At 48.3% G+C, this 19,995-nt stretch overlaps 2 protein-coding genes across 11 annotated transcripts in view; one reads left to right on the top strand and one right to left on the bottom strand.

The window, feature by feature from the left end:
• Setdb1 (SET domain bifurcated histone lysine methyltransferase 1) overlaps positions 1 to 5,900 on the top strand; it is a 31,363-nt gene extending 25,463 nt beyond the window's left edge. For all 6 annotated transcript variants that reach the window (XM_006232913.4, NM_001271175.1, XM_006232914.3 and 3 more), the window contains 8 exons: positions 1,035 to 1,204; positions 1,891 to 2,519; positions 3,141 to 3,169; positions 3,285 to 3,414; positions 3,678 to 3,843; positions 4,637 to 4,848; positions 5,056 to 5,144; positions 5,262 to 5,900. In XM_006232913.4, the coding sequence (XP_006232975.1) occupies positions 1,035 to 1,204; positions 1,891 to 2,519; positions 3,141 to 3,169; positions 3,285 to 3,414; positions 3,678 to 3,843; positions 4,637 to 4,848; positions 5,056 to 5,144; positions 5,262 to 5,379 (1,543 nt within the window). In that variant the 3' untranslated portion in view covers positions 5,380 to 5,900. The remainder of the gene's footprint in view (positions 1 to 1,034; positions 1,205 to 1,890; positions 2,520 to 3,140; positions 3,170 to 3,284; positions 3,415 to 3,677; positions 3,844 to 4,636; positions 4,849 to 5,055; positions 5,145 to 5,261) is intronic.
• On the bottom strand, positions 5,833 to 14,111 carry Cers2 (ceramide synthase 2). 5 transcript variants are annotated; one of them, XM_006232888.4, is made up of 11 exons: positions 13,825 to 13,966; positions 9,201 to 9,374; positions 8,681 to 8,798; positions 8,380 to 8,498; positions 8,168 to 8,225; positions 8,028 to 8,078; positions 7,752 to 7,844; positions 7,442 to 7,570; positions 7,182 to 7,288; positions 6,942 to 7,095; positions 5,833 to 6,777 (listed from the first exon to the last, which is right to left on the bottom strand). In XM_006232888.4, the coding sequence occupies exons 2-11, from the start codon at positions 9,371 to 9,373 to the stop codon at positions 6,637 to 6,639; spliced, it is 1,143 nt and encodes a 380-aa protein (XP_006232950.1). In that variant the 5' UTR covers position 9,374; positions 13,825 to 13,966; the 3' UTR covers positions 5,833 to 6,636. The 5 variants fall into 5 exon arrangements, with proteins under 5 accessions (XP_006232950.1, XP_038958283.1, XP_038958282.1 ...); XM_039102355.2 differs by lacking the exon at positions 13,825 to 13,966 and adding an exon at positions 13,413 to 13,722; XM_039102354.2 differs by lacking the exon at positions 13,825 to 13,966 and adding an exon at positions 10,686 to 12,891.
• Positions 14,112 to 19,995: the final 5,884 nt, after the last annotated feature.

Genomic DNA, 19,995 nt, shown 5'->3' with positions numbered 1-19,995 from the left:
AAGGTACCACCACCAACTAGCAACTATCTGTACTTTTTATTAGGAGCTTTTTTGTTTTATATTACATTTTTTGCAGTTTGAGGCAAGATCTTTCTTTGTAGCCTTGGCTGTGCTAGAACTCAAGTGTGTTGACCAGGTTGGCATTGAACTCAGATTCACCTGCGTCTGCCTCCCATATTTGTCTTTTCTTTAGTTGTTGAATTGGAAGTATGGGGTCAAAATTATTATGACCTTTTCTTTGTGTAGTCACAATGTTTGACACAACTCTTGTTAAATAAATGTTACTAAACTCAGCATATTGGCACATGCCTTTAATATGGAAGGCACTTGGAAGGTAGAGACAAATGGCTCTTTGAGTTCTAGGCAAGCCTGGTCTATGTAGTGAATTCCAGGATAGCCCAGGCTATGTTGAGAGACTCTGTCTCAAAAAAAGTAAACAAAAATTTTTCTGAAAGAATACCAGCTTTATGCTAACAAAAGAATTATATCAGTATTTTCTTATCTGTTTCCTTTTGGTATATGTAATCTGGCTTCTGCTTTTCTTCTATATCTATCTGTTTCTAGATGTCAGGGTTTTATTACATTTATTGGGTGATTGCAGGAGTGTAGAGATCAGAGGACAACTTGGAGGAGTTGGTTCTCTTCTCAAACCCTGTAGCCTCCAGGGGTTGAACTTAGGTCATCAGTCTTGGTGAAAAGTGCTTTTACCCACTAAGCTGGCTCACCAGCTCCTTTACTTGTATCAACTCAAACAATCTATAAGCTTGTATCTACAGTCTGAATCACTTCATTGTTTGCTAATCCTTTCTCCAGGGGTTAGGCACTCTGTCACTCATGGTGTGCAATGTTACTATGAGCGTCTTTGTGAAGCACTTTCCCTTCTGGATTATGTTCCTGGTCTTTGTTTTCCCATGAGTCCAAGAGGATATATGATCATCCCATAAATCTACTCTCAGGTCACTACTGACTTCAGGATCTTTGCTCGTGACATGTCACAGATTTGAGTACTCACTGATTGTATTCTGACCTCCCAGGGTTTATGAGTGTAACAAGCGCTGCAAATGTGACCCAAACATGTGCACAAATCGGTTGGTGCAGCATGGACTGCAGGTTCGACTACAGCTGTTTAAGACACAGAACAAGGGCTGGGGCATCCGCTGCTTGGATGACATTGCTAAAGGCTCTTTTGTCTGCATTTATGCAGGTTAGTGATAAAGAGAAGGGTTTTTACCCTATGGGGTTTGGGACATGGAAGGTCAGGGGAAAGTTGGACATAGCAGAGTGGGCATAGTAACAACACATGTCTATAATCCAAATATTCAGAGGTGAAGGCAGAAAATTGAGAGTAGGAGGTAACCTGAGCTACATACCTAGACTGTACCTCAAAAAAACTGAGGAGTGGAAATGTAGATCAGGAGAACAATGTATGCTTAGTTTTCAGGAAGTGCTGCATTCAGTCCCTAACATCACAAAAAAGAAAGGATGGATTGATGAATGAAGCGTTGACAGTTGAATCTGGGACTAAGAGGAGATGGAGTCTCTTTTTCTATAAAGGACACGATAAGTGATATGCCTCTATAGGTAGGCCAGAGAGGGGAAAGTGCTTCGTAAATGGTGCCAGGGGATCAGATCTTGACTATTGATTGATGTTTCTTTCAGTGAGAGACCTCATTTAGATTCAATTATATCATTTTCTCCCAGAGATATTTTAGCACAGTTAGGAAGTATCAAGGTAAACAAAAGAAAATGGGAAGGGCAAGGCGACAGCTGCAGTGACTGTGCCTTAATGGCAGAGGTGAAGGTGGCATCCAATGAAAGCCCATAACATAAGATTTTACCCTGCGAGTGGGTGCAGTACTGATGAAGACCTTCAATTCTCTTTATTCGCAGGCAAAATCCTGACAGATGACTTTGCAGACAAAGAAGGCCTCGAGATGGGTGATGAGTACTTTGCAAATCTGGACCACATTGAAAGTGTGGAGAACTTCAAGGAAGGATATGAGAGTGACGTCCCCAGCTCCTCTGACAGCAGTGGGGTGGATATGAAGGACCAGGAGGATGGCAACAGTGGCTCAGAGGACCCTGAGGAGTCCAACGACGACAGCTCCGATGACAACTTCTGTAAGGACGAGGACTTCAGCACCAGTTCAGTGTGGCGTAGCTATGCAACCCGGAGGCAGACTCGGGGTCAGAAGGAGAGTGAACTGTCTGAGGTGACTTCAAAGGACTCCCGCGCCCCAGACCGTGGGCCTCCCCACGTCCCTATCACTCCCTCAGGATCTGTAGGGGGTTGCAATCCACCTTCCTCCGAAGAGACACCCAAGAACAAGGTGGCCTCATGGTTGAGCTGCAATAGTGTCAGTGAAGGTGGATTTGCTGACTCTGACAGCCGTTCCTCCTTTAAGACTAGTGAAGGTGGAGATGGCCGTGCTGGGGGAGGCCGGGGAGAGGCTGAAAGAGCCTCTACCTCAGGATTGAGCTTCAAGGATGAAGGAGACAGTAAGCAATCTAAAAAAGAGGTAAGAAATTTGAGAGCAGTCCTACTTCCCTGTAGAAGTAATTTACTTTAATTCATAGGCCTGGTGGTATAAAACTGCATCTGGTATGGTCATCCTAGCTGGCAGACTCCCAAGGCAGTGTGAGGTGTTACACGACAAGAGTCAGGGAATGTGTATTTATGTTAAAAGCAGTGCCTTTTAGCATTGGTACAAATGAAGATTGAGACAGGGGGCTCCCCCCTTCCAAGACTCCATCTCAAATGCAAAGAAATAAAGAATTGATTCCAAGTATATTGAGTTTACTGCTGTTGTTTTTTTTATTTAGACAGGGTCACAGTTCACTCCAGGTTGACCTGAATTTTGCTATTAGAAATTGTATCTTTGATGTTGAAATATTCCCCGTTACAGGTGTAAAAACTGTTGGGTCCAGGAAGCACTGCTCACAGTGCTGTTCTCAGATGCCCATTATTGGGAAAGGTTAAAGGCCCTTGCCAGGGGAATATACTGTTGACTGTTACTGTTATCAAGTTACAATGTGATTTCCCCACATCACCCCCTTTAGTGTGCGTCATGGTAATGTTGTTTTTGGAGATCTACCTTGGACCAAGAAAGCATTTAACTTTTCCCTTGTTCCTTTTCCAGGACCCTGAGGACCGAAACAAGATGTCAGTGTAAGTTCTTGCTTTTTCATCCTTCTAAGTCTGCCTCCTTCTCTTAAGCCCACAAAAGAAGCCTAAGAAACAGCCAGTAGCAATCTGACCCTCTCCATCTTTGATCTTCCCATAGAGTTACTGAAGGCTCTCAGAATCATGGACACAATCCTCCCATGAAGTCTGAAGGGCTTCGCCGACCAGCTAGTAAAATTTCTATGCTCCAGAGCCAGCGAGTTGTGACTTCTACTCAGTCAAACCCTGATGTGAGTGACCTTTTTATGCTTACCTTAGGCTCATCTTGCCTTCTGTTTTATTCAGTCCATGGAAAGGAGCACACACCAGTCCCACCCCAAGTTCTTACTAGCGTGACTGTCAAGTCTCTTCTCTGACTTTGACGCTGTGCTTTGTTCTCCAGCATCTAATCGTCTATCGCCATAGCCCTTTTTGCCAAGTCCTGGGTAAAAGCATTAACTTGAAACAGCCTTTCCATTAGCTGCTCTCACTTCCTCACACCCTGTCTCTCCAGGATATCCTAACACTGTCCAGCAGCACAGAAAGTGAGGGGGAAAGTGGAACCAGCCGAAAGCCCACTACTGGTCAGACTTCAGCCACAGCAGTTGACAGTGATGACATCCAGACCATCTCTTCTGGCTCTGATGGCGATGACTTTGAGGACAAGAAGAACTTGTCGGGTAGTCTGAAATGTTTGGATGTGGTAGGAAGGAACAGGAAAAGTAGGAAAAACATTTTTAAAAGAAGGAAATGGGGGTTGGGGATTTAGCTCAGTGGTAGAGCGCTTGCCTAGGAAGCGCAAGGCCCTGGGTTCAGTCCCCAGCTCCGAAAAAAAAGAACCAAAAAAAAAAAAAAAAAGAAGGAAATGATCCAGATCCCAAGAGTTGGGCAGCCTTGCCAACTCTGCTACACTGTTAGCTGCCATGTGCCCTTCCTTTCTTCCCAGTACCCCTGCTTTTCTTCAGCTCCTTAATTCAATATAACTCGTGCTTTAAATAAAGTATGATACAAAATCTCAGCCTGGTGGCCCAAACCTGTAGTCCAACATCTGGAAAGCTGCAACATGCTTGTAGGTTTGAGACCCACCTGAGTTACATGGAACCTCATCTAAGACAATGTGACTTATGGTCTGCCCCACCCCCAAGACCAGGTTGTCCTTGAATTCAAGAGATCGCCTACCAAGAGCTGGGATCAAAGGTGTGCAACCAACCACACCTGGCTAGTGGTTTAGGGTCTTAACATGAATTTAGCTAGCTTTTTGCTATCCCTGAACTGCAATGGTTGGAATAAAAATGAGGAGAAATGGGGCATGGTGGTAACATCTATGATTCTAGCACTTGGGAGAAAAGGGGCCCAGGAGGATCACACATTGATATCAGCCTAGCTTAAAGTGAAGGTGGTAGAATGAATGTCTAGTTAGGAGTGGACGATTCCTCACCACCACCACTCCTTTTTTTTTTTCTTTCTTTCTAGGACCAACAAAGCGTCAGGTGGCAGTAAAATCAACCCGAGGCTTTGCTCTTAAATCAACCCATGGTATTGCCATTAAATCAACCAACATGGCTTCCGTGGACAAGGGGGAGAGTGCACCAGTTCGTAAGAACACACGCCAGTTCTATGATGGTGAAGAGTCTTGCTACATCATTGATGCCAAACTTGAAGGCAACCTAGGCCGCTACCTCAATGTGAGACTGAAGCACCTATAGGTGGAGGGTTCTATTTCTAACTTTTTAAAGATGTTGTATAAACCTACCTTTGCTTATAAGGTGACCTCAAAGAGTAAAGTGGCTTTCTCTCAAAACATCACTGCTATAGTATGTAATGGGGTAGAGATCAGAGTTTACATATCTGACGCCTCCCTGGTTGAATGACTGTCATCTTTAAACTTACAGCACAGTTGCAGCCCCAACCTGTTTGTCCAGAACGTTTTTGTGGATACCCATGATCTTCGCTTCCCTTGGGTGGCCTTTTTTGCCAGCAAGTAAGGGGGATAATGAGGAAGGGGCACATTCTGTGGAAATTGGGGTGAGGGGAGTACCTTCCTTTGTGATCTGGCTTCACCTTTTACCCTCTAAACTCTACCTTTTTCCCATATCAGGAGAATCCGGGCTGGAACAGAACTCACTTGGGATTACAACTATGAAGTGGGCAGTGTGGAAGGCAAGGAACTGCTGTGCTGCTGTGGAGCCATTGAATGCAGAGGGCGGCTTCTCTAGAGGAAGACTCTTCCTCACTCTGAGGATCCCTTCCCCAGGAACTGGGTCTTTCTGACTCCACGTCTCTGATCTGGCTTCTCCCCAGCTCCTAGTAGATAAAAGTGGGGGTCCTAGATCAGGACGTTGCCAGCGTGGTGCTAGCAGGCACTAGGGTGGGATGACCACCCTAGCATCAGCCTGAGGTCCTTCTCATCCCGTATGTGTTCATGATTCACATGCGCCGTGTATCTGGTTTGTATGGTTTCTTGAAAGTCTTCTAACAAGATGATAAAATAGAGCTTGTGGTTTGTCTTCTCTCCTCAGCCCCATCTTGACCTTCCAGGGAGATGTCATTTCCCAATGGCAACTATCATTAGTTTACCCCTTGATTTTATTTGCCTTGTGTAATTTTTAACAGCAACAAAAGTTCCATGACCAGGAGGGAAGCCTAAGAAAAATAACCCTTCTCAAGTCTTAATAGTCTGACACAGTCATGTTTTATTTAACCTTTAATATACTTTAATTAAAAAAAATTAACAGTACATTTTGGTCTGAAATGGTCCCTCGCCGAAATGCCAGGTAGCTGTAGTTCTGGCTTTGCAACTGAAACCCCAAATGTTCAATAAATAACAGAACTAGTTGCCCTTCTACTCCACACCAGCTTGTCTTAGCTGAAGGGAGGGGAAAAGGGAGGCCAGAAATAGGAGGCAGTGAGATCTAGGAACCATGGTCCCTGGGGTAGGGTGAGGGCATGTATACCCTCCTTCACTTAATTGACTTGTAGTTAAGGAAGAGAAAAAGTTAAAAGTAGCTCAGCTTTCATTTTTGGCCTCTGAGCTAGGGAGCTTAGAAAGGTGGAACCTTGGTCCAGCTTTGGCAGAATGAGGCCCAGAAAAGGGACAGTAAGGCACAACCCTGGCTTGAAGTCAGGGAGTCAAAGGCAAACAGCTAGCTCCAGATTCTTAGGAATGAAGAATGTGAGTTATGACTCCAACCCTTAGAGCTGAGAAGGGTTAGCAGGAGAAAGGGTAGCTTGGAAGGTAGAGAGGGAAATGAGACCAGACAGTCCCGTCTCAACAGGATACAGCCAAGCCTCCTTTCTACCTGGAGACCGGCTGTTTAGAGTCTGGTTTAAAGGCAACTGGGTGAAAAAAGAAGGGAGGTCAACATAGACCACTCCTCATATCCTTTCTCCCCAGAGCTCAAATGCCCCTACAGGGAAGCTTGGCTAGTTTCTTGGCTTCGCGTATTGATGTGGGAGGCAGCTAGGACAACGGTTCAGTCATTCTTAGGATGGTTGTTATTGAGGATGGGGTGGCCATTAGCTAGGAGTCGGCTCTTTGCTCCTGCCCCAGCTGCAGCCTCCTCCCCCTCTGAACTCTCTGTTTCTTCTCTGTCACTGCGTTCATCTTCTACCAGCTGTGAAAAGGACAAAAAGGGTTATGTATCCTTCAGTATCCAAGGGCTGTCTCTAAGTTAACCCCCAAAACCTCATGCTTTTTAAAAGAGAGTTGCTGGCATGACAAGGCATTGGGGCGTTAACAGGGTGAGGGACCTGCAGGAGGAGGGTGGGCCTTCCTCACCTTTCCAGTTATGAACTTGTGGGCCATGCGCACAATGAAGTAGGCCCAGAAGACATGGAGCATCTGTAGCACTACCATCATGGAATTGAAGAAGTAATAGCCAAAGAAGGCAGGGTAGAACTCCAGTGGGTATATCATTGTGCAGTGGAGGATCCTAAGGATTTAAGTGCAAGTCGTAAACATGGCCATGGGCGAAAGCTTGAGGTAATGAAAGGGGCAGGAGCCTGAGCACCTACTCACCAGAAGGGCATGATAACCAGTCGAGTGATGATGAAAACGACGGCGAAGACAATGAAGAGGTTGTTGCAGGTGTTTTTCCATCCTGCGTAGTTAAACATCTTGGCAGACTGTAGAAATAGTCCATCTGTTATCATGGGCTCTTCACTCCCTTAGACATTAGTATGTGTACGTGGTTAGCAGCACTGACAATCCCCTCTCAATCCCCTAGAAGATGGGGGCAGGGGGGCTGCACTGGGGCCTCTACTATGAGGAAGCCTAACCTCCAGCAGGTAGTCGGAAGAGTCATGCAGAGCCATGATGAGGGTCCCTGCTCGGACATAATTGGCAAACCAGGAGAAGCAGAGGAGAATGATGGTGGCCACATGGTGGATGATCTGTTCCTTAAAATCCTGCAGAAAAGATAGAGGCTCCAAAGGACTCTTTCCTGTTCCATTGTTCCTTCTTCTCTCCCTCAGATTTTGTTACCTACATCCCAGCAGCTCTGCCCAGCTCCCCAAGAAGTCAAAGGGGAGACTCTTCACTCCAGGACCTCTTCTGGCCTAGACTTAGTTGCACAGCCTCTTTACCCACCTTTCGCTTGACATCGGAGGCAATGCTGAAGAGCAGGGACCAGTAGAAAGCAAGCTCAATCATGTAGTACCAATACTGAGAAGGGATGATACTCTGGGAGAGGAGAGAGGGGTAAGGGAATCCCAGAATAATTAAACCTAAGGGGCACACCTCCCAACGCATTACTTCTAGCCCCTCAAGATAGTCTTCATGATTTTCCTCTGCCATGTATTCGTGAAACCCTTAAGGGGGAACTGTACACCACAGTACACTCCTACATAAGGGATTTTCTCATACCTGTATGGGATATCCTTCCCAAACTTTCCTCAAGTCATAGAACCAGGGTTTCTGCAAAGAGAGAGATTAAAGGAAGAAGGACTCACATCCTATGGCTTTACCCCATCTTAAAGAATGTGCTCCCACTTCCCAGTACTCACATCCACAGTGACAGCCATGCCAGCAACAAAGGCAATGAGGTAATATGTGAATCTCCAGCTGCAAGAGGAAGCAAGGTGGAAGAATCAGCAGTTTCCCATTGCCTCCAGACTCCTCAAGATACCCTCACCTCTTCTGCACACCACAGCTCTCTCCTCCCAGCAAGAAAAAAACAACTGTGTCACCCAGCTTCACTTGCCCCAACTGCCCCCACCTGGCTTCTCGGAACTTCTTGAGAAGACTGGGCCTGTCCTGGTTGCGGCGGCGGCGGAACCAACGTTCTACCTGGCGTCCAGAGAGCCCACTCTGCCGAGACAAAAGGTCTACCTCCACCTAGGCATAGAGACCATTATATTCAGCCCTCATCAGCAGTGCCCTCATTCTACTTAACCGTTCCCCATAATAACCTGAGTCAGGCCCATCCCCTACCAAGTTCCCACCTTCCAAAGCAAGCAAGCATTCAAACTCTGACCCACCCAAGCTCAGCAACTCCCAGAGTCATCTACAGCTCATACCTGCTTGGGCTGCTTGCCGACGGTCAGGTAGAAATGCTCTAAGGTGGCATTGGGAGGTGCCCGCAGTCGGGTTTTCTCCTTAACATTCAGGAGGGCAGCCAGGGGTGTAGCCACATAACTGGGTAAGGGACAGAGAGAGAGGTGTCTGGCTCCCTTGGGGCCCTCCTAACCCTAGATGGGATGGAGAAGGTACTGCAAGATTTAAGTCTGGGCCTCAGTTTCCCAAGTTCCCTGGCAAGCACCTTTTCTCTAGCCTCCTGGGCTGCCCACAGCTGACAAAGCTGCCTATGTTCACTACTGACCGGTCGAGGAGGCGGGTGCAGAATGAGAACAAATAACCATTGAAGGAAAAGCCTGGGGGTGCTGAGCCCTCAGCAAGACAATGGTGCCCTGGGGGAGGGGGAGCATGGGTAGGGACCTGGGTGACCAGAACACCAATGTTTAGAACTAAGTACCAAGAGATCAACATGAAGCCTGATAGGTTAGCTGGCAATCAGGGAAGGTTTGAAGGCATGCTCACAGCTCAAAGAAGTATCGAATGATGAGAAAGAGCAGGGCCAGGGGTAGTGTGATGTAGAGGTCTGAGGCTTTGGCATAGACACGTCCATCTTTGTCTTCTAGATCAGCCCAGGTTAAGTTCACAGGCAGCCATAGTCGTTCCCACCAGAAGTAGTCATACAAGGTCTGGAGCATCCTAAGTGTGGAAGGGAAAAGTAAGGCCAAGTGGAGCACCCCACAGGCAAGAGAGGGAATGAGCACTCCTGGTTGTCAAAAGGAATGGGACAGTGACTCTAGTCTTGAACTCTGCTCTGGCTACATGGCATTGGAATGAACTGGCTGGCTTAAGTGAGGAGGTTTCCTCATGTGTAATAGGAAATTAGTGGCTTTCAAGTTCAGCATTTATTTACTTTGATGCAACTTTCGGTGATGCTGATACCACTTAGGCCTGATTCCCTGGGGAAAAAAAAAGCAGCACTCCTTTCTTATCAATCTTATCTTTTGGATCTCAACCTGGAGGATAAACAAAACCCAGTCTGAGAAGCTGTAGTCAACAATCAGGAAAGTTAATCAGAGAGAGTGAGCAGAAGGGTGCACGCCTTTTTAAGCCCAGCGCTCAGGAGGCCGAGGCAGGAGGATCCATATAGCAAGTTCCAGGACAGTCAGGGCTACAGAGTAAGACCCTTAGTTTGTAAAATGGGTTATGTCCAGTGCGTCTAATTTTGGCACTGGAGCTGCTGAGGCAGTAGGATCATGAGTTTGAGACCAAGCTGAACTGCATAAGCTGTCTCAGGGAAGAGGAGTGGGGAGGAAGATAGCTCAGTTCTGAATAAATGAGGCAAAGCACAGTGAACATCAAACACCCGCCACTCAGTGTCTACAGGGGGAGGGGGGCACACAATCATCTGTCAACCTCTGCTCAGAAAGGAAGTGAGGAAGAATTTGAGTCAGCAAAGAAAAGCAAGTTCCAGGCCAGCCAGGGCTACAGAGAAACCCTGTCTTGAAAAACCAAAAAAAGAAAGGAAGGAGGGAGGGAAGGAAAAAAGAAAGTAAGGCAGGGTACAGGTCAGGACTGGGGACAGAGAATCCAGACAGCAAACCAAGACATTTTGTAAAACTGACCTATTCGCCCGCCCTCTTTCCTCTTTCAGATGGCACTTACGCCCCCCAGCTTGGTCTCAAACTCATGATCCTACTGCCTCAGCAGCTCAAGTGCTGGAATTACAGACTCATCACCACACCTGACATAACCCATCTCTTACAAAGACTTGTCCAGAACATAAGAAGCTGCCTGCAGGGGAACCAGCCAATATCCTCAAGCCAGGGAAGAGCTGCTGTCTCCAACGTCCCTTCTTCCCTCCACAGAAAAAACAATGTGGCGTTGACCACTGGAACCTAGATGAGGCAGGGAATGGTCTTTGGCAGCTTCCCCGGGATTGAGAAGCAACCTTCAGGTGTTCCTGAAGGGTCAATCATCACCATAACGCCTGGAAATTCTAAGACTTGCCGAGTAGGAGAGCCAGGGATGTCCTCTGAAATACCAGGAGAGGTGACAGCAGACTGACCTAGAGACTATGACTAGGAGGAAGGTGGTCTCTCAGGTGGAGAGGAATGGAGCAGCAGCCTGTGGACCAACGTGGGCAGAGGCACCAGGCACTAAATACCGAGTTGCTGAAGGAGGTGGAACCCTCAGCTCACAGCTGAGCTAGGCTGCCCCTAGGTTTGGTTGGCTCTCTCGCCAGCTCCGCCCCCACCCTCCACAGAAGCACTTGCGAAATCCCTCTCAGCATGTCACAGGTCAGTCAGTACTCCTTCCAGCTCAAGGACTTTACCCTCTTGTCCCCACTCCTGCTCACTGCTCTTTTGGATGAACTCAGAGGTCAGCATAGATGATAAAGGATTTCAGCTGCACACACGGCACACACATCCCAGTTATACATTCCAGGCCCCAACATGGAGAGCACTGTCCGTTCCCCTCCACCTCAACCTGAATAAATATTTAGTTTGTCAAATAGAGTGGAAGCCTCTCCAAAGGACAGAATTAAATATAACTGCCCACGCAAGCACACTTTCTCCCTAGAGGAAGGAGAAGGCCAAGTGAAGGTGCAATCTGGACACCCCACCGCCTCCTTCCTACCTTTGGGTTAACTAGATAGGAGGTAGGGACCAGTCAGTACCTGACCTTGTCTCCTGGCTACTGTGTGCCTATCTCTTTCTTCAATGAGACCTAAAGTCAAGCATGCAGGTAATCCTAGCCTTGGGCTATCTCCATGCCATTCCATTACTAGGATATTTTTCTTGATAGAGTCTTTTGAGGGTTAAAGACTCAGAGCTAGCAAGGGCCCAGGGAGTGGGTGGAGCCTCTCCTCTGGGCTCCAGCGGCGTAGGAATGTCTAGTGCCTTCCTTATCCCTACAAAGAAGGTAAGGAGCTAGAGGGTGGGGGTTGGGTAGCCCAACTGGGTATCACTGAAGAGCACACCTATTTCAACCCCAGGACAGCAGCCCCAGCGCTCTCCCACTGTCACTGGAGAGTGAAGACTGCTGGGGGCCTGCACGCTGGGCTTCAAGCTTGCTGTGTCCGTCTTTGCTGTTCTGAATTTCCACGAGATGCAGCAAAGTCAAGACTTTTAACTCAACAGGAGAAGGGACTGGGGTTTCCAGTCAGCCTTACACACCTCCACAGAGCCAGTCTGCTCCCTGCTGCGCCCCTCGTGGCTACTTGGCACCAGCACACCAGACAAAGCATTCCATCAATAAGAAATCAGGACAAGAGAGGGCGACATCCAGCCCCTAAGGGCTGATTACACCTTGATTACACCTGCAACTTGATTACACCTGCAACTTTTCCACTCACAAAAATTATACCGCCCACACACATGAAGAGATCTGGCATGGTGTCCATCTATGTGTTCCTCACACGTGCCTGCCTCAGAGACGGGCACCACTTTCCGAGACACAGGCGGACGAGGAGCCAGTACAGCATGGATTTCACAAGCATCATATTACTCGAAACTTAAGCAGGGTTCTTGCCTGACTCCAACCTCGGCTCCAACTCTGACTGATCCTCCACTCAAAGACCCTCCGACGCAAGTGAAAAGGGGTGAGAGATGGGTGCTTACAGACCCAGAAGGCTGGGAGGGTAGACACTTAACCTACAAGAAAACCGCAGACCCAGTGGGACGGCAGATAGACTGAAAGAGACAGTTTCATAGGCTCTCGAGCCTGAGCAAACATGGAAAAGGCGACATAGTCCTAAGTAGACTTTTGAAAATTTTCTTTTCGGGTAATAGTAGCTGGCCATGAACTTCTTTCTAGACACCCCACCGCCTAGAAGCAACAGAAGTCAAAAGGTGTGTCAACTGCTTCAGGCTACAGCACAGCCAAAGCTATGGGTCAGATTCTGGGGAAGGTAAGGAGGTGAGGCTGTGACAACTGTGGCCTCAGGCTTCACGTGGCCTGCCACTTCTCTGGGATGTTTCACAAACACTGTATAAAAGTATGCCTCCAAGAGACTGGAGAGACCAGTAGGTTGAAGTAGCAGCTGCAAGTGGGATGGTGCTGAAAGAACTGTATAGTGTCAGTTTGCCTATGGCCAACGACAGAGGGGGAAAGTCCCTCTTCCCAGAGAGAAACCGGGCCAGAGACCCCAGTGAGAATAGAGGGGTATGAGGCAGCAATAGACAACAAGGAGCAACACACACATAAACGCACACACATACGCGCGCGCGCGCACACACACACACACACACACGAAACTAGGCACTATGTGACCAGAAACAAGACACACACACACACACACACACACACACACACACGAAACTAGGCACTATGTGACCAGAAACAAGACACACACACACACACACACACACACACACACACACACACACACACGAAACTAGGCACTATGTGACCAGAAACAAGACCTAAGGAACAGAATCCTTACGCTTAAGGGCCCCATCAAAAGCGCAGTCAACAAACATATACAAGTCAGTCACCTCGGCTCTGGGATGGCAAGTGACTTCCTACCCCAGCTCTAACACAAACAGAAGTAATTGCGGGAGGCCTTCCCTAATTCCGTTCTCTCGGAATTCCGGCCCACTCCAGACCTCGCAGTGCTTAGAACACCCTGACAGCTGAGGCTGGCAACTCATACCCAAGATCCGGTTTGGATGCCAGGAGTGTGTCTGAGGCACAGGAACTCCCAAACTCAAGCTAAAAAGGAATGTCACCCACCTGCAGGTAGCCAGCTAGTTTGAGGACCTCTGGGCCTGTAATTAGCAAGTTACCACCCAGAGCTGGCCACACACGCCCCATAACGGTATAGGAATGTTAGCCCTTTGGGGCCAGGACAGACATTTAAGAGTGTACTCCTTCCTGTTTCCCGTTAGGCACATGGACGCTCTGACCTCCCTCCTGGGGTGGGTACAAGGGGCACAGAAGCAGCGGCAGAGGCGGCGGCCGCCGCCGCAGTAGCTGCAACAGCAGTAGGGGCCGCCGCCGCTCGTCCTCGGCCTCCACACTCAGGCCCCAGGACGCACGCGGGCCCCCAGGGGCTGCTAGCACCAAAGGTCCGCTACTCCTCCACTCCCAACAAAGGGGCGTCTGTGCCACGGATCCTGAGAGAGCGCCCAGCTCCAGCCCCTACCTGTTGCCCCACAGGCCTTCTCTGGGCCGAGGCCCCAGCCTGACCCGGAGCGTCCGCTCCCGCAGCGCTCGGCCCGCCCTCCGGCAGGCCGGCCGCCATGAGCCGGTGGAGGCCCCGCTCCCTCCGAGCTGCGCCCTGAGCCCCCGCGCCCGCCGCCACCGCGCCACCCCCGCGGCCCCGCGCACAGACTCACTCGGCGGCCAGTGCAAAGCTGACCGGTCCGGGCGCCGCTGCTCCGTGTCCCACTTCTAGCGCCCGGCCAGTGCGCACTGACTGGGCCGGGTCCTCTCCTCCCCCTTCCGCCGCCCGCGGCTCCCTCCCTCCTTCCTCTTTTGCCCGCCGAGCCCGGGCGAGCCCTGGCCGAACCCTGTAGCGGAGCTGGGCGTGGGCCGCTGCCAGGCGGGGCCGGGCCCCCGGAACCCTGCGCTGCGCCGGTGGAGCGGAGGAGCCCCGACGGGGCGGATGGCGCGTGCTCTGCAGGGCGCTCGGGTCTCCGGGTGGCGCGGTTGTGGCCTCCACCCGGACATTGGTCGGGGACGCCCTGGTGCCTGAGCCCAGAGCGACTCAGAGAGAGCTGCCTCTGCCCACCCCCGCGGCCCTGGTGTGGTCGGCGACCTCGGCCCGGCTGTCAGCCCTTGGTTCACCCCCGGGTTGGTGGCCACAATTCCCGCGTCCGGCCACTGGCGGCAGAGAAAGGGCCCATCCAGGAGCCCTGCACAGACCCGGATGCTCCCCACGATGAGATAGATCCACAATCCCCCCACCCCCAGCCCTGCTGTTTGGAGCCTGAACAGAGCTACTCTCAACCTTTTGTAAAACATACTCCAGTCTCCATGCTACACTATGGTTAGATGTGATCATCTTCGTATTAGAACCTGTTTTCCCTTAACTAGACCCATAAAATTCATGCTTCAAAAACAGAGCAGCGGTTAAGAACACCCAACTGCTGTTCAGAGGTCCTGAGTTCAAGTCCCAGCAACCACACACAACTAGGTCGCTCACAACTATCTGGGATCCAATGAACTCTTCTGATGTGTCTGAAAACAGCTGCAGTGTACTCATATAAATTAATAAATAACAGAGAGAGAGAGAGAGAGAGAGAGAGAGAGAGAGAGAGAGAGCGCTATCGAGCAGCCTTAACTCCATTGTGGACGGAACTTGACTTAAGATGTACTTAAGGGTCCCTTAACAGGGAGACCTGTAGCTTAGCTTCTTCCATGTAAAAAAAAAAAAAAAAAAAAAAAAAAAAAAAAAAAAACTTTAAAATCTGCCTGCTCGGGGCTCATGCCCAAGCATGGTCCCAGTATTTGGAAGATGATATCATTTTTTTCAACCTTCATGAAATAGTTTTTTGGGTTTTGTTAAGAGAGGGGGGGGGGAGAGAGAGAGAGAGAGAGAGTGTGTGTGTGTTTTAATGGGTGTTTTGCCTGTATGTATACATGTGTTCCATGCATGTCTGGTGCCCAAGGAGGTCAGTTGAGGGTATCAGTGTTGCTGGAACTGGAGTTATATAAGGTTGTAAGCAGGCATGTGGGTGCTGAGAATCAAACTAAACCGAGTTCTCTATAAGAAGTGCTCATTACTGTTGAGCTGTCTCTCCGACCCTTGTTATGAATCCAGGTCCTCTGAAGGAGCAGCTACGAAGCCATCTCTCCAGCCCCCTGATATAGCATTTTTCTACCATTGCTAAGCCCGCGGCAGAGGCCTGCCTCACAGTGTATGCAGTCAAGTGCCAGCGCTTTGCTCATGATCTAAGGAGGACTGTGGCCAAAGTGTGACTCGAGTGGGAGAGATTGGCTCTAGATCTGGTCTGTCTGGGGAGTTGTAGAGGCAGCAGGTGATTCCAGCCTTGGTCCACTTGGTCCTTGCAGTGAGACCCCAGCACTGCTTGTCCCCTGTACTTTGCTCTATCCCTCTTCAGTACCTTCCTAAAATCTTCTGCAACACACACATTCTTACTCCTTTTTCCAACAGAGCTCTCCTGTCTGCTATCTGGGCACCAGCAAACCCTTTTTAACCCCTCCCCACAGTTCTTAATGAATTGTCCCCTTTCTTTTAACTTATGACTTTTTTTCTTTATTTTTTTAAAATACTTCCCTTTGCCATGGTTTCCACCAGATATTTTGTTTGTTTGTTTGTTCATTTGTCTGTTTCGGGACAGGGTTTCTCTCTGGAGTCCTGGCTGCCCCGGAACTTGTTTTTAATCTTTTTGAGACAGTACCTCACTATGTTGCCCAGCCTGGTTCCAAACTCAAAAGTCTCCTAAGGTTCAGGTTTACGGGTGTGAGCTACCACACTCAGCTCCACCAGACTTTTTAAATGTGTCCTCTGGATGAGTGAAATTAACTTTAAAAGAAAGGAAGAGAGGAAGAAAAGAGAAAACAGAAGACAGTGGGGAGTTCTGTGGGCAGAGGTTGCATAATAAGGGCCTGAGAAATGGAGATAAGAAAGTATACACAAGAGAAAATGGAAAGAGAGAAACTTGGCCTCAGCCAGCACCCGGGTGATGTTCCCCACACACCCTCGCTTGCTGGACCAGGAGATTAGAATCACCATGCCTGCCTTTCTAACCCATCCTCCACCCTAAGTTGGCAGTGCCATGCCCACAATGCCCCAAGTGTCACCAGCTTGTGGTGACTCACTTCCTCTGGATAAAGTGCTGAGGTGTCCCAACGCATTGGACAGGCCGTGGGGCCAGAGTTTAGCTCCTCAGGAGACAGACACACAGAACCTAATGGCAAAGGGATACTAAAACACAGACATCTGCCCATCACAGTGACACACTGTTAATCCCAGCAGAGGCAAGTAGATCTCTAGGAGTTCAAAGCCAGTCTAGTATACACAGCCAGGGCTACAGAGTAAGACCCTGTCTCCAAAAAAAAAAAAAATAGTAATAATAATAATAATAATAATAATAATAATAATAATAATAATTGTGTGTGAATACACACACACACACACAAACCAAACTCATAGATAGACAAAGAAATAATAAGTAAATGTGTGGTGGGAAAAGGCCCTAAAAGAGAAGAAAAGAACAGAGAGAAAACCAATATTGGGCCAGAGGGTTTGAAGAAGTGCTAATGAGTCCACAGCTCAGGCACTGAACAGCACTGCCATGCCACTAAGGGACACCTAAGTCACCCAGACCTCATCAAGAGATGAGGGAGTTAGAAGCATCTGGATAGTGGTGGTGCGCCCCTTTAATCCCAGCACTTGAGAAGCAGAGGCAGTTGGATCTCTGAGATCAAATCTAGCCTTGTCGATGGAACAAGTTCCACAACTACCAGGGCTACACAGAGAGGAAACCCTGTCTTGGAAAAACTGAAAAGAAAAGAAAAAAGAAAAAGAGACATTGGAACACCTGGATTCTGTTTCAAACTCCTCGGGTGTGAGAAGTCCCCACCCTCCTCAAATCCATAAGAAAGGTTCAGAGGAAATCTTCTCCGAGATGTCCATCAAGTTTGTAATCCTAAAATGTAGAGCATGAGGTCTGAAGGTGACTGGTAAAAGGTAAGACTGAAAGCAGTGAAATTCCACTCAAGCTTCAGCAGAGCCACCGCGGACTCGGCACACATACTCCCCAGGGCTTCCTTCTACCGCATGACTGGGTTTCCGTGTGACTTTAGAGTTCAAACTTCTCCGAATTTAGAGAAGTTTCGAGTTCTTGCTAGTAGTCCCTTGGGAAGCTTTGGCCTGGGCTAATGGGTGCCTCCCTTTGCCCCCTCCCTCCCTTCACTGTGCGCTGCTTGGTTTGCGGAGCCAGAATCAATTCTGAAAAGAGTCAGAAGGCAAGGCCGTGCACACTGGGTTACATCACCATCCCCAGCATCTCCGAAGCAACAATCTCCAGCATGTCCTCAGAGGTCACCCCGTCTGCCAGTTGTGCGTGTTTCTCCCTGAGACTTCTTGTTATCTTAGCAACTCTCCAAGTCCACCCTGAAACCTGATGTTCTCAGGCTGCTGGACTTCTGATCAGTGGATTATGAGAGCCCCTTGATACATTCAGGTGGAGTCAGGGACTTCAAGTGGCCCTAGGTGATTTATTATTAATACTCTCGATGGTTACTTGTGCCCTCTTGTGGCACAGTTGGAGAGTGGCAGGAAAACTGAAACTCGCCGAGATTAGACGCCACAACCTAGAAGCAACAGTTACTAGTAAGAAATAAGATAGTAGCAATACTAGTTGTCCTATGTCAACATTTTGACAAGCATACTTAGTACTCTGTGGCAAGAACTTTTCTAATTGTTTTATATGTATTTGGAGGTGGGCTGCTAAGAATTGAACCAGGGCCTCATCCTTGTGAGGCAATGGCTCTCAGCCCCTGAACTACATCTCCACCTGGCCATATATTTATGTAATTCTCACAAAAATCTATAACTTAAACGCTTGTGGTGGTTTGAAAGAGAATGTCCAGGTAGGCTCATAGGGTGTGGCACTATTAGGAAGTGTGTCCTTGTTGGAGGATGTGTACCACTAGGAGTGGTCTTTGAGGTCTCAGAAGCTCAAATCAGGTCTAGTGGCTCATATATCTTTTCCTGCTGCCTGAAGACCAAGACAGAACTCTCAGATCTTCCTTCAAGCACCACATCTGCCTGCAGACTGCCATGATGATGATGGACTAAACCTCTGAAACTAGAAGCCGGCCCCTGTTGTGTGTTATCCTTTATAAGAGTTGCCATGGTTGTGATGTCTCTTCACAAGCAATAGAGAGAGACCTTAGCAAAGATGCTTTTTTAAAAAGATTTTTTAAAATTTTATTTTATGTGCATGTTTCCCATGTATGCACATGTGAGAACCACATGTGCTTGCTTGGTGCCTGGAGAGACCAGAAGGGATCGGATCTCCTGATACTGGAGTTCTAGATGATTGTAAATTACCATTTGGGTGCTGGGGACTGAACCCAGGTCTTCTGCAAGGATGAGCAGCCAGTGCACTTCACCAAGTCTCCAGTGCCCTGCCTCCAGCCTCTGTTCTGAAGATAAGGAAACCGAGTATACAAAGGTCCCTGCACCTGTCCAGCGTCATACAGAAAGTCAGAAGCCTGACTCTGGGAAGTCTAGCCCTGCAGGCTTTCAGCTTTAGCCAAGTGTAGAGATTAAGTCCTATCTGGGGGTTGTGAGATAGAACTCGAGATATGCAATTAGAAAGAATTTCAGGTAAACAATAAATAATGTTATCAGAAGTAATCGCATTAAATATTCGGGTCATACTTATACCAACAAATTATTCATTGTTTATCTGAACTAATTTAATTGAGAGTTATATTTTTTTATTTACTTAATCTAACACCCCTAATTTACAAGGTGGTTTTATGCTGCCATCGACCATCAGCCATCACACACATTGCTTCATTTATTATGACAGATGCTCCAGCCTCCCACCTCTTCAGTCCTGCAGTTTCTACCACCCACCCTTTTCTTTCTTTCTGTTTTTTTTTTTTTTTTCCGGAGCTGGGGAGCGAACCCAGGGCCTTGTGCTTGCTAGGCAAGCGCTCTACCACTGAGCTAAATCCCCAACCCCTTTCTTTCTGTTTTAAGATTATTTATTTTATGCATGTGAGTACACTGTAGCTCTCTTCATCGGATCCCATTACAGATGGTTATGAGTCACCCAGTCAACCAGTGGTTGCTTGGAATTGAACTCAGGACCTCTGGAAGAGCAGTTCAGTTCTCTTAACAGCTGAGCCATCTCTCCAGCCCTCTGCCACCCTGTTCATGTAGATTATGAAATGTCTAGCTCAGATTATAGAATATAACAAGTGGCAGAGCTGGGGCTAAAGACTCATACTTGTAATTCTCAGCACTTGAGGCAAAGGCTAGAAAATTGTGAGCTCAAGGCCAGCCTGGGCTTCACCATGAGTTCCAGGCTAGCCCGGGGTATAGAATAAAACCCTGTACCTTCCCACAAACAAGGGAGCTCAGTAAATATGGGCATTGCCAGCAAGCCTAACTGCCTGAGTGTCGTTGTTAGAACAGTTCATGCTGAGAGGACCACTCCCATGGGTTTTCCTCTCACTTCCGTGTGTACATGCACAACCGAGAATTCTTTAAAAATTAGATATTGCTGGGTGTGGTGGCACACACCTTAAATCCCAGCGCTTGGGAGGCAGAGACAAATGGATTACTGAGTTCAAGGCAGACTGGTCTACAGAATGAGTTCCAGGACAG

This window comes from Rattus norvegicus, chromosome 2 (assembly GCF_036323735.1).
Source record: "Rattus norvegicus strain BN/NHsdMcwi chromosome 2, GRCr8, whole genome shotgun sequence".
In the NCBI taxonomy this organism is placed as follows: domain Eukaryota; kingdom Metazoa; phylum Chordata; class Mammalia; order Rodentia; family Muridae; genus Rattus; species Rattus norvegicus.
This window is presented reverse-complemented; position numbering and strand designations above follow the sequence as displayed.

Bases quoted from the DNA above. Each gene is read 5' to 3' on its own strand.
- Cers2 (NM_001033700.2), bottom strand. From the start codon at position 9,373: ATGCTCCAGACCTTGTATGACTACTTCTGGTGGGAACGACTATGGCTG. The intron at 7,845-8,027 runs GTATGAGAAAAT...CTCCTCTCCCAG, and splicing joins GGGAAGGATATCCCATACAG to AGTATCATCCCTTCTCAGTA. The intron at 7,571-7,751 runs GTGGGTAAAGAG...TCTTTTCTGCAG, and splicing joins CCTCCGATGTCAAGCGAAAG to GATTTTAAGGAACAGATCAT.